Raw genomic sequence first — 13,156 nt, forward strand, 5'->3', positions numbered from 1 at the left:
ATTTTGTCAATTACACAACTAATTTTTGTTTTTAAAAAAGTTTTCCAAATTTGTTTTCTAAAACTTCCTCTTTATACTGTTAATTAAGGTTAATTAAGTAAACACAAACCTCAGAAGTAACCTGTTCTGTGTCCATCACATGGCTAACTGACTCCTCCACATTGTGCAGCTCATCCAACAGATTCTCTTTGCACAGGTCTGCCTGGGTTATCCGAGGATACAAAAATGTATAAAAATGTAATCTAGAGCAGTGACTTTACAGCATAAAAGTGTATAACACTGGAACAAGATTTCACTTCAGTTATTTTCCTTATCAGAAAGTAACATGAGGAATTTAATATTCCCAGCATGAGCAAGCTCAAAGGAAATATCCTTGAGATTACATTAATAGCTATAAATTATGTGAATTGCAGGCATTAATATGTAAGTCAAGTGCTCATTTTTTAATTTAAAGTCTTGACAAGATCATCCTCAAGTGCTTCACCCCATTTCTCTTTTATTATTCGCTTACAAGAAAATTGCATTCAAATCAAGATAATAACAGAGAGAAAGCATGTATCATTGTTAGTGTAGAGACACAGAGCTACTCTGGGATCTTCTCTGAATGCAGAAGTCTACAGCATAAATGCAAGAAGCTGATGGGAGGAAGCATGCAGTGATTTCTGCAGCAAAAAGGTGCTGTTAAACGTCCCAGCACACTGAGATGGAAGCACAAGTCTGTTAATGGTGCCTCTATACCTGGTATTTGGGGAAAAGTGTGTCTTTCATAACACAGGGTGCGCAGATGAATTTAGGAGGTGCTGGGCTCCAGAACATTCTGAGCTCACTGGGACCCAATGTTGCCTATGAGAAATAAAGAATTACAATAATTGGATGTTGGAAAGAGCTGTTAAAAATCAAATAAAAGAATTCTAATGATGTTCATTGGGCTTATGCAACAGTCTAATAATAATAACCCAAGAGCTTGAACATTAAGAAATGTGTACATCTTTAATTCATCTGTTAATTATATTGGGAAAATAGAACTGGCATGGTCTAATGCCATCTACTGACATAATATTACAAGTACAGTGGGAGAAAAATAGTCTGACTATGTTTGAATGAACATAAACAAGTGTTTTACATATAATGTATTGAAGAAAGGTAACAGACTTAAAAAGTCAATTTTAACTAAACCTTTATTGCATATTTGATAATGCACTAAATAGCATAATTATGCTATCATAAATCACTGCCTCTGTCAAGCAAAACAGTTTTGCCTATACTTCCTTAAAACTGGAGCATTGGTTTTAATTTATCACATCTAGTTGTCAATGTCACGCATTAGTCACTTTGATGAAAGCCACTGACGGTGAGTCATAAAATAATAGATCTTTCTTACAGCACGTCCACACATCATAATCCTTGGTCTCTCCACGTAAAACTCTGCTATTCTCTGCCAATCCTCCAAAGTATCTGACGTCTGTTTAGGCATGTGGGAAATGCAGTCTGTCTGTGCCGAAACCCCAGTAGAAGCAACAGAAACACCTTCACACACCAGCCTACAATGAGTAATAAAACCTTAATGGTACGTCATTGGACATCTTGAAATGTCATTATTTGGCCTGGAAATATATCTTTAGAGTGACTCGAACAGGTACAGTGCTTTAATAGGAAGAGTTAGAACCTAAATGGTGACCTGAATTCATAATGAATGAGTTTTAATGAGAAGCATTCTGAAAGAAACACAGCTGTAGATTATACCTTTGCATGTCAGGATGAGATATATGTCCAAGTGCTGTCCTCTGCTGGTTAAACTGTGCTGTTGCAGTGATCAGGTTTTGAGCGTGGCAGATTCTAGAAGCAAGTTGTAACTCAACAGGCACGACTTGACTTACAGGAGTGGTACACAAATGGTGGATGGTTTTATACCCTTCTGCACTGCAGACAGAACAAACAATTAGTGGGGGGACAAAAACCTGTTATGTGCTTTAAAAAATGCTTTTTGGTCTGAAGAAAGCAAGACAGAAAAACAATCATTGATGGCCTCTTATATGGCCTCTTCCAAAGCAAAATGACAAATGCAAAATAAAAGCATTTCCATTAGTGGTCTCAGACTTCAGAACGCCACTGTATGTACCAAATGATGCTTGCTTGCTCAATAGTCACAGTGTAATCAATGGTTTCAAGTTTCCAATGTGTATTTAACGGCCTGAAATTATGTTTCATGACCCAATATAAATAAATACATTCTCATTACAGAAATACTTTTAGCACTCAATCTGGTATCAGGGTCTCACAGGAACATGTCTTGGACCTTAAACGTAAACCATTTTGGGTGCCAACTCAATGTGATATAGGCCCTATGTTCTGCCATAAAAAGATGGTAAGTCAGTCTATTTGCACGGATCGTCTCTGCCATAACTTCACACCACTGTTTGAACTGTAGACAGCGGAAGAAACGACCTCAGAACTGACTTTGTGTGTGGGCCCTTCGTGTTCCTCAAACTGCAGACAGGCAGGAAAGGCCCTCCGCCACCTACGTCCCCACGGCTCCACTGACAGCGCCAATTTATTGCGGTACATTTCGTTCACTCTGGCCTGTGACAGGCTAGATTTATCACCTCGCTCTGGCACGGTTGAGCCTCATCGAAAGACCTGGAAGGTCACACCAAAGTCATTGGCCCTGCCTGCACTGAAAAGAAACATTCCTGAACCGTAAGGAGGAACCTTCAACTTGCCCCGCTATCCATCTGCCCCGTAGGCAGGCGGCACTCATATAAACCCTCTCAACCGCGTCCAACAGGAACCTTTCAGTGACCCTTGTGACTGGAAAAAGCTAGTAATTAAAAGGCTCTTTTTCTAGAGTGAGGGAGTGGTGCAGGTCCAGCCGCGCAGGTAGTAAATCTTGCGTTATCAGCTCTCAGGTGAGTGCTGGAGAGGTTGGGAGGAGAGATGCGTGGGTGCACTGGCTCCAGACAGACCCGCAGCACAGATGAGTGGAGTAAGTGACGGGCAATTACTTGCTGTGTTACTGCTCCCTAAATAGGGCTGATGACAGTTTTGGACGCTCTTCTCAGGTAGCGTGAAACTAGATGATCATTCACGTCCAAGGCCACCCTCTGCGCCCTTCCGCTAGCGATGCGTTGAGAGATTGACATGCTGATAGCAAGTGGAACATGCCAATATATCAACACATAGATTAGTAAACCTTAGTGTCATAATGCATAAAATCAAGTATACAGCAGCCTAAAAAGCATTTGAACATTGATGTCTCACTTAAAAATGTCTAAATGTCATTGCATTAAATGCAATACATCAACTCCACATCTACTGTAGTTTAACAAAAAGATACCTTTCTGAAAAAGAAGTGTGCTTTAATAAACTTTTGTCATGCTTAAAGGATGTAGACGATGTAGTTTGCTGTGTTGACTAACATATGAAAGCTCACGGTAAGTACTTGATTAATTTTAACGGTAATGTGTTAATCAATATAACATTTAATATATTTTAAGTGTACTAAATTGCAACTTCATAACTATAAATGTGTAATTACAAATATTTTTTAATACCTGATATACAGTTTGCACAAAGTATATTATTTTAAAGTATATTATTTCTGTAATAAGTACTCTTTTTAAAAGTATGCTAAAGTGTGCTTCTTTTTCATAAGGGATAACATCATTTTCACAATGAGAAGTCTATGTTTTAAAATAATGTGCAATAGAACAATACTTTTTATTTGGACATTTTGTGGTTGTAAAACGTTAGTGGAATATGTTCATACTTAATGTGATGAACTACACTTGTGGAATGGCTGTGTAAACTGACTTCATACATCCACTAAAAATCACCAAACACCAGCTGATTAAATGTAATTGATCAAAAACAAAACCATTCCGAGAAAAAAATCCTGCTCCACTACGGACCAGGAGAAACTTGCTTTGATATTTTGCTATCTAATTCAATTAAATGCATACTATGTCCAAATACTTTTTGGGGGCCACTGTATATCACTAAATATTTTATACTCTTTTTTAGGTGTCCAGGTTGCCAGTAGTGAAAGGCCTTGAATGGTTTTGGTCTGATGGGAAGTCCTTTCTGGTCTCTGAACTGGAGTCAAGCTACATCCATGGGCCATTATTATATCTTCATTGGTCACCTTAAAAATATTTTTAAAAATACATTATATATACAAATAATTTACATAGATTGTAGGAACATGTATCCAATCTAATACAATCAGCACCACTCGTGCTATTGCTCACACTTACTAAAATTAAAAAGTTATTTGATTGCACAACTTTCAACTTTTAGTAGTTGTATAATCAAATAACCGTTATTGTTTACCTGGGATAAGAGATCCCCGAGTCCTCCACCATCAGGGCCAATATCAGAATCCTTCTGTAAAACTGACTCAGCCATCTTGTAGACACCAGATGACACAGGTGGATGGCACATTAGTCTTGGGGAACATTTCTCTTTTGGTACGGAGGTGTCTCTTTGAGTTGGCCCCTGAATAAAAAGAAAAATAAGTCTATAAACATTCTTCTTAGAAGTTTTCATTCTAAGCCTATGACTTTACTCATCAGAATGTACTAACAGGAAATGCTACAGATTTCCTCACTGCAATGAGACACAATACAGTATATCATAACCACATGCTTGAAAAACAAACAAATGTGTTGCTCCTTTGTTGCCTCTGGGGTTTCTGAAACTGACAGCTCCCCTAAGAAATATGCTATCTTACTCTTCTTATGTTTTATTATAGCACTTCAGATGGAAGATTTATGCTGTGCATGTTGACGCTGTCCCAAAGCAGTTTGTGTAATATTGCACAGTATATCTCATTACATTGACATGTTGCACATGCAGTGGCCCTAAGAAGTATTTTGACACTTAAGCCAAATTTAGATACAAAATATCAAACCAAGCTGCTTTTTTTTTTTTTTAAAGGATAATATTGCATGTATTGCATCAAGTTCAACAACTTTTGTTAGGTTTTAAATAATAACAATAATAATAATAGCTCATGAAAGTGAATTTGTTTGGAGATTTCATTATTTTATACATTTAAATAATAATAAATAAATAAATAAATAAAGCTAACATTATCAGAACTGCAGCTGTGTAACTTCTCTTTCCATATAAAATTAAAATATATAAAATAAATGATAAACTAAACTACTAATAAAATAAAATGCTAACCATATTAATAAAATAAAAGAATAAAGAATAGACAACTAACCTAATCAGAGCTGCAGCTGTGTCCTCCTCTTTATATATAAAGCAAACATATATCAAATAAAATAATAAACTATTAAACTAATAAAATAAAATAAGACATTAAATAAAATAATATATAATAAACAGCTAACCTCATTATCAGAGCTGCAGCTCTGTCCAACTTTCATATAAAAGAAAATCTAAATAAAATAAAAATGCTATTAAACTAATACACATAAAATAAAAAATAAACAGCTAAGCTCATCATCAGAGCTGCAGCTGTGTCCAACTTCTCTTTTCATGTATAATAATTTATATAAAATAAAATGCTAACCTTATCATCAGAGTTGCAACTGTGCCCAGCTTCTCTTTCCACAGAATGTACAATAGCACCACTATCCTCCTCTATGTGCCCACTTCCCATCACTGTGTCTGCTAAGGTCTCATTTGGCGACCTCTGCTGGTCAACCTCATCTGGCAGCTCAGGTCCAGCAATAAGTCTGGCTACATTTAGCAGCTCAGAGGTGGATTTGACACTTTGGATGGTGCTTGAGCCAGCGCTGCTGGTGTGACTCTGGGAGCTGCTGTGTTTGGAGAGAGTTTGATGTTCATGAGGCTCCCAGAATGTTTCACTCTTTCCTCTCTGCGCTCTTTTATGCCCATTCTGTGCTGAATTCACAGAGCCTGACACCTCATTGTCATTACAGCTGGCCGAATCCGGCCGGTTCTGTCCTCCAAAGAAAGTGGACTGTTGATTGCTGAAGTTTTTCGTCTCCTCGCCTGAAACCTGCTGAGCAAGTGTGCAAGGTTTGTAAGATCCACCTGCTGATAAAGGCATCTCTGATCTGGGCTTAGCAGGAGGTTTCGGCCTTTGGGACAAGGATACTGCTTTGGTGGTCCCTGCGAGAGAGGCTATGGCGGGCTTTCTGACAATCCCATGCCTGGCTTTAAGTTTTGGAAGAGTTATTATGTTCCCTGATTTGTCTATGGGGGAAATGTTTGGGCTTGTGCTCTGACCCCGGCTCATTTTGTAGGTCTTTGTAAAGACATGGATTTAGGGGACAGTTTGCAGAGAAGAGGAAAGTGAAAGTCTCTCTGAGACCCAACACAGCTGGGTTTTGTCAGGATGCGGGGGAAATCTGTGATGGCAGGGTTCACCTGGCAAGGTAAGAAAGAAGTCTACTTCTGTTCTGATTGAATTCATATGGGCTCTTCATATATAGGAAATCCTGGAAATGAAAAGGAAACAAAAACAGAAGTAAATCATTGTACATGATTTTTTTTGGGGACAAAAAACACTTTTTGCCTCATTTCTGAACATTTTTGCTTCCACGTTTGTGTCAAGACTGTTAAAATACTTATATCTGTAAAATATTATATATACAGTATATAGTAGCATATATATATATATATATTACGAATTCTCTGTCAATTGAATTTTGTAATGTTGTGTTATTCTATATTCTCACGCGTATTAAATAATCATTATACATTATCTTTACACGTTTGTGCTACTTATAAAGACAGAAATTTGTAAAAAGTTTCAAACTGTAACTTATTTTACGGTTCAAAGCTATAAACGCTGTATAAGTTAACGTAGTTAGCCAGCTAGCTTTCTATCTCAAAAGTTGCTTTGTATCATGCTGTGACGCAACAAATATTAAAACATTTAAAAGCATTCTTTAAAAGTATCTTGCCTTTTCATGAATGTATTGTCGCCTTGAAATTTACTTCAAATTAAATTGTATCGGCTGAAAAACAACTTCCGCTTTTTACCTCAGAAACTCAAACAGTGAAACGCCACGCAGCGTCTCCTAGCAACCAGCCGTAGACGTGCGCGTGCCAGAGAAAATCTTCACATGCAAATATTCAAGTACTAGATCATTACGTTGTTAATAATTGTTATTTGCCCTGTAAGCATTTTTATTTACATTATTTAGCATTCTGTATTTTGCAGAGTTCAACCACTCAATTGTTCAGATTTGCCAAAATAATAATAATAATAATAATAATAAAAAATAGGTATAATTGTGAGCTTTAGTGCAAACATTGAGATCAGAGAGAAAAAATAAAATAGCCTAAATAAATGAACACATTAAATGTACATACAAAATGAAAGTTTCGATTAGAATAAAAAAGGTTTTGCATTCTAAGGGTTCACCTGGCAAGGTAAGAAAGAAGTCTACTTCTGTTCTGATTGAATTCATATGGGCTCTTCATATATAGGAAATCCTGGAAATGAAAAGGAAACAAAAACAGAAGTAAATCATTGTACATGATTTTTTTTGGGGACAAAAAACACTTTTTGCCTCATTTCTGAACATTTTTGCTTCCACGTTTGTGCCAAGACTGTTAAAATACTTATATCTGTAAAATATTATATATACAGTATATAGTAGCATATATATATATATATTACGAATTCTCTGTCAATTGAATTTTGTAATGTTGTGTTATTCTATATTCTCACGCGTATTAAATAATCATTATACATTATCTTTACACGTTTGTGCTACTTATAAAGACAGAAATTTGTAAAAAGTTTCAAACTGTAACTTATTTTACGGTTCAAAGCTATAAACGCTGTATAAGTTAACGTAGTTAGCCAGCTAGCTTTCTATCTCAAAAGTTGCTTTTTATCATGCTGTGACGCAACAAATCTTAAAACATTTAAAAGCATTCTTTAAAAGTATCTTGCCTTTTCATGAATGTATTCTCGCCTTGAAATTTACTTCAAATTAAATTGTATCGGCTGAAAAACAACTTCCGCTTTTTACCTCAGAAACTCAAACAGTGAAACGCCACGCAGCGTCTCCTAGCAACCAGCCGTAGACGTGCGCGTGCCAGAGAAAATCTTCACATGCAAATATTCAAGTACTAGATCATTACGTTGTTAATAATTGTTATTTGCCCTGTAAGCATTTTTATTTACATTATTTAGCATTCTGTATTTTGCAGAGTTCAACCACTCAATTGTTCAGATTTGCCAAAATAATAATAATAATAATAATAATAAAAAATAGGTATAATTGTGAGCTTTAGTGCAAACATTGAGATCAGAGAGAAAAAATAAAATAGCCTAAATAAATGAACACATTAAATGTACATACAAAATGAAAGTTTCGATTAGAATAAAAAAGGTTTTGCATTCTAAAAAGTAGGCATACTTTTATAAAACTATGTGTGTAACCTATTGATCTGAAGAAACTATACATTTGAGCTAAATAAATACATACATACATACATACATAACAGCCCGTTTTTATTTATTTTATAAATCATGCATTTAATCTACCGACAAGGCAATGGTGGTACTCTCTATCCCTCCCTCCCTCTCTGTATCTGTCTCTCATGGGGGCTTTGACATGGTCTAATGTTCTTTGCTTCAAGGGCCATTTCATTCCGTCCTGTGAGGAATCGATCTGTGCTCTAATGGTGTGAGAGATCACTGGAGGTAATCCGCTGTAAGTGGATGATCAGTGCTGTCATTCGCTCATTAGCAGGTGTACAGTGGGAAATCTGACCTCTTGTTTATCTGAGCAATAAGAGGAGGGAGATGCTGGGGTTTCCAGGTCCTTCCTAAATGCAGGACTCACTACCAAAATTAACAGCTTCCAAAGTTATTACAAGATTAATAATATTTCATCTGCTATTCGGTGAATCTTGTTTAGGTTTGGAAACACTTTTGAACACAAATACATTGAAATGCATTACTTGATCTGTATCTAAATATTAAATGTCAAGCATTTCTATTAAATTATTTAAACAGGCCTAAGTAAAATTGGTAGAGTATATACTGTACATTTCCATGCATTATGATATTTAAATATACATCAAACAGCATTATTTTGGTAACATTTTACAATAACTTTATGAAGTAAAAATGTAATGTTTTATAAAATGGTTGAAACAGCATGAATACTTTCAAGAATAACATTAATCAATATTACTACATTAAATAATGCTTAACAGATCTAGATAGGCTACTCTATATTCAAATAAGCCCAGTAAGAAATGTTATGATTCATATATTTTTTTTTTGTATGAACATGTTAGCATTATATAACATTTTCTAAAGGCATATTAATGAAGGATATTATAAAGTATTATGTTATATAAATTAAGCAAATATAAAATATTACTATATTACATTAATATACGTTGTAATGTTATCAATTAAAGTTATTATACAATCCTACTGTTATTTTGCAAAAAATAAAAACTAATTAATGTAATCAAAAATGTTAAGAGTCTTTGGATATGTAATATTATGCAACATAATGTGTTTATTCCAGTAGTGTTGAAATAAAAAAAATATATATATATATATTTTTTTTTTTTTACTTTTTCCTGTGAATAGTATTGTGAAATAAAACACGAGTAGACGTGTTCCTGGAAGAAGGAGAGAGATCCAGGCAAATGAGACATAGAAAGTGGGCTGTACCGTGTTCTACGTAACAGGCAGGGGAAGATCTCCAGTTCAGTCCCAACATTTCCTCACTTTACCCAAAGCCGCGCACAACATCCCACCAGTGACTGCTCGGTGCCAGGACGCGCGCGCACACACGCACACACACACACACACACACACACACACACTGCGAACTGCATGTGCACGAGCTGCGGATTTCCTCCATAATGTTGGGCGCAGTGAAAATGGAAGGACACGAAACTCCAGACTGGAGCAGCTACTATAATGATGCACAAGAGGTGAGAGACGACCATTACTTCCACTCTGAGCTTCTGGAATAGCCATAAGTTTGTTGCTGCATGCACGTGAATAATGCATCAACCGATTGAAACCGAGGCGCAAACCACTTTTTAAAAGACTGCGAAATGTAATGTAAATATATATTACACTGAATTGTGATCTGAAGCCGAGAAAATATCAGCCATTGATCAACCCACTTGGTGGCAGTAGTGATGCCATTGCAAGTGGGTCACAATAGTCTGATATTGGAAGAGTTTAGCTAATATAATTGTCTATCGAATTAATATAAACGATTTCAAATTAGTAGCTGACTAAACTATTTTTTTTAAATTAAATTTATTATCGATTATGTATATATTCCACAATTTGACAAGATAGCCTGTATTTTGTCTCGTTTAATTTGAGTAAAATTCCTTTATTAATTAAGTTAAATTCTATAAAACAGTCTATATTTGTACTATAAAATAAAATCATATGATTGTACATCAGCGATTGCACATTTCATATTTCGTTATTTTAAAAAGAGCAAAATAAAAACATTACCACATCTAGATTAAAAATTAAAATGTTCTCACATTTAAAAAAAAAAAGCTACTATTTTTAATGGTCTGAAATTGCTGCCTTGTTTATGAATAAATCGGTTAACTCGGTTTATACCGTAGTCTAACCATTTAAAACCAATTTAATCGGGGAAATGACGTTATTGTCTCGGAGAAAAGATGCAAAATGACATTCTATACGAATTAAAGTGCTGAATACAAATATATTAGAGTACTAAATGCCACGATTGTTTTATTTCAGGTCTATTCTCCCATGACGAACAGCAGCATGAACGCTGGGCTGAGCTCCATGAATAACATGAACAGTTACATGGGCATGTCCACCAGTGGGAATATGACTTCCAGTTCTTTCAACATGTCCTACGCGAACCCAGCGCTGAGTGCGGGACTGAGCCCGGGCACCATGGCCGGGATGCCCCCGGGTGCCACCGGCGCCATGAACGGGATGAGCGGCTGCGTGGCGACCATGGGCACCGCGCTCAGCCCGTCCAACCTGAACGCCATGACGGCTCAGCACAGCTCCATGAACGCCCTGAACCCGTACTCCAGCATGAGCCCCACCATGAGCTCCATGACATACGCGCAGCCCAACCTGAACCGGGCCAGAGACAACAAGACTTTCAGGAGAAGTTACCCGCACGCCAAGCCGCCCTACTCCTACATCTCCCTCATCACAATGGCCATCCAGCAGGCTCCCAGCAAAATGCTTACCTTAAGTGAGATTTACCAGTGGATAATGGACCTGTTCCCCTACTACCGTCAGAACCAGCAGAGGTGGCAGAACTCCATCAGGCACTCGTTGTCTTTCAACGACTGCTTCGTCAAAGTGTCCCGGTCGCCCGACAAGCCGGGAAAGGGCTCCTACTGGGCTCTCCACCCCGATTCTGGGAATATGTTTGAGAATGGCTGTTACCTGCGAAGACAGAAGCGCTTTAAATGCGAAAAAAAGTTGACGGACGGAAAGAGGTCAGACGGAAAGCGAGAGCAGTCGAGCGGCTCGGGCTCGCCGGCCAGCCCCAGCACCAAACCTGGCCACATGGACTCGAGCTCCATAACCTCCTCGAACCACTCGTCCAGTCCTCCCAGTTTGGACCACAGGAGCGCTAGCACCGCCGGCTCTGAACTGAAGAGCACCGGCCCACAGGTGCACCCCGTGTCCACGTCCCTGTCCTCGCTGCACTCAATGGCCCTCGAACCCCAGCTGCACCTCAAAGGAGACCCCCATTACTCCTTCAACCACCCGTTTTCCATCAATAATTTAATGTCCTCTCCAGAGCAACAGCATAAACTGGAATTGAAAGCGTATGAACAAGCGTTGCAATATTCCTCCTATGGCTCAGGCATGTCTTCCAGTTTGCCCATGGCCGGGAGAGCCAGCATGGACCCTTCGGCTTTAGAGGCCTCTTACTACCAAGGTGTGTATTCCAGGCCTGTTCTTAATGCATCTTAGTCAGTTGGCGACGAAAACAAAAAACGTTATTTTATTTTTTGCATGCACTTGGTGCAAAAGAACTGTTACTTTAAAATATAACAAAATGTGTGTGTATAATAAAATATTGTAAAGTGTTCCCAATGATTGTTTATCCCAGTTATAAATCATTGCTAGTGTATTTAAATCATTTTGAGCTTGTAAAATACTTGTTGTGATCCCTAAACCTGTAGGTCCCCTTTTGTGTTACAACGTGCACGAATGAAGGTCAACTTTGGTCTTGTTGCTGGTATAAAGCGATGCCCCTGTCTGTTGCAGATGTATTTGAATGTTGTCATTTTACTTATTATTTTTGGGGTTTACTTGCCTCGTTTTGACAAAAAACAAAACAAACAAACAAAAAAAACACTTCCCAATCTTGTATTGAAATAAATTAATCCAAGGTGGAAATGCATTGTGAATAAAATGTATTTCTTAATCAAGCAAAACGTCTGTGACATTTTTATACAAAGAGGTGAAATCATGAAGGCGCTTTTATGCATGTATTTTTTCGTGAAAATACATTCGCAATTGATTAAAAAAAAAAAAACTAGATGATAATTCAATAAGAATATCAGATTTTCTTTATTTCGATTCTTTTTTTTCTTAGAAATAATTATTCTATTTCTTCTTTTGCATTTGCATTATTTTGTGTCCAAGCTGTTAAAAGTAATGCACGCTCAATAATGATTTGAAATAAATAGATGCTACTTTAATCAAATTAAATTCTTCAAAATATGCTCTGCTTTCAAAGCCAGCTTTTGTGCTGAGCCCGTCTGGTTTTGACTCGCTGTTGGGAAAAGACCAAGAGAAAATCCAAGTCTAACACACGCGCAGCCTCAAAGACTCGCTTCATAAAAGATCCGATCTCGTTTTAAATGGGATTTTAAACAATATCATAGAGAGGCCAAATCATCTTTTTGTGCAGCGTAACCTACATGATGGGCACGTGAACCTGAACAGATTTGACTTTGATCATGGTATTTTGTATACACGCATTTTGGCTGAGTAGCCGTGAAATTCATTTAATTATCTTGTAATTCCCCCCCGATGCGTAAATAAAATGGATAATTGACTTCAGGCTTGAGAAATCTCGATATGTGCAGCCTACAAAATAAGGTTAAACAGCTGATGTTTGTGCTTTTTCTTTTTAATTCGATTTATAAAAAAAGAAAACATCTTTTTTCCCTAAAGTAGGGTCCGGTGCAGTCG

The 13,156-nt window shown here is 37.1% G+C and overlaps 2 protein-coding genes across 2 annotated transcripts in view; one reads left to right on the forward strand and one right to left on the reverse strand.

Annotated features, from left to right (window-relative positions):
- Positions 1 to 6,247, reverse strand: part of ttc6 (tetratricopeptide repeat domain 6) — a gene marked incomplete at its 5' end in the record, with an annotated part of 28,465 nt that extends 22,218 nt beyond the window's left edge. Inside the window, 7 exons of the mRNA XM_016274097.1 lie at positions 110 to 202; positions 739 to 843; positions 1,382 to 1,541; positions 1,744 to 1,920; positions 4,011 to 4,141; positions 4,330 to 4,494; positions 5,540 to 6,247. Of these exons, the coding sequence (XP_016129583.1) occupies positions 110 to 202; positions 739 to 843; positions 1,382 to 1,541; positions 1,744 to 1,920; positions 4,011 to 4,141; positions 4,330 to 4,494; positions 5,540 to 6,247 (1,539 nt within the window). The remainder of the gene's footprint in view (positions 1 to 109; positions 203 to 738; positions 844 to 1,381; positions 1,542 to 1,743; positions 1,921 to 4,010; positions 4,142 to 4,329; positions 4,495 to 5,539) is intronic.
- A 3,410-nt stretch (positions 6,248 to 9,657) lies between these two features.
- On the forward strand, positions 9,658 to 12,338 carry foxa1 (forkhead box A1). The gene is made up of 2 exons (XM_016274128.1): positions 9,658 to 9,915; positions 10,718 to 12,338. Exons 1-2 carry the CDS (start codon positions 9,844 to 9,846, stop codon positions 11,924 to 11,926), a joined length of 1,281 nt encoding a protein of 426 aa, XP_016129614.1. The 5' UTR covers positions 9,658 to 9,843; the 3' UTR covers positions 11,927 to 12,338.
- Positions 12,339 to 13,156: the final 818 nt, after the last annotated feature.

Source organism: Sinocyclocheilus grahami, unplaced genomic scaffold (genome assembly GCF_001515645.1).
Source record: "Sinocyclocheilus grahami isolate Dianchi unplaced genomic scaffold, SAMN03320097.WGS_v1.1 scaffold84.1, whole genome shotgun sequence".
NCBI lineage: Eukaryota > Metazoa > Chordata > Actinopteri > Cypriniformes > Cyprinidae > Sinocyclocheilus > Sinocyclocheilus grahami.

Excerpts from the sequence above, each read along its gene's own strand:
- foxa1 (XM_016274128.1), top strand. The coding sequence starts at position 9,844 with ATGTTGGGCGCAGTGAAAATGGAAGGACACGAAACTCCAGACTGGAGC. Across the intron at positions 9,916-10,717 it reads ACTATAATGATGCACAAGAG|GTCTATTCTCCCATGACGAA; the intron begins GTGAGAGACGAC and ends GTTTTATTTCAG.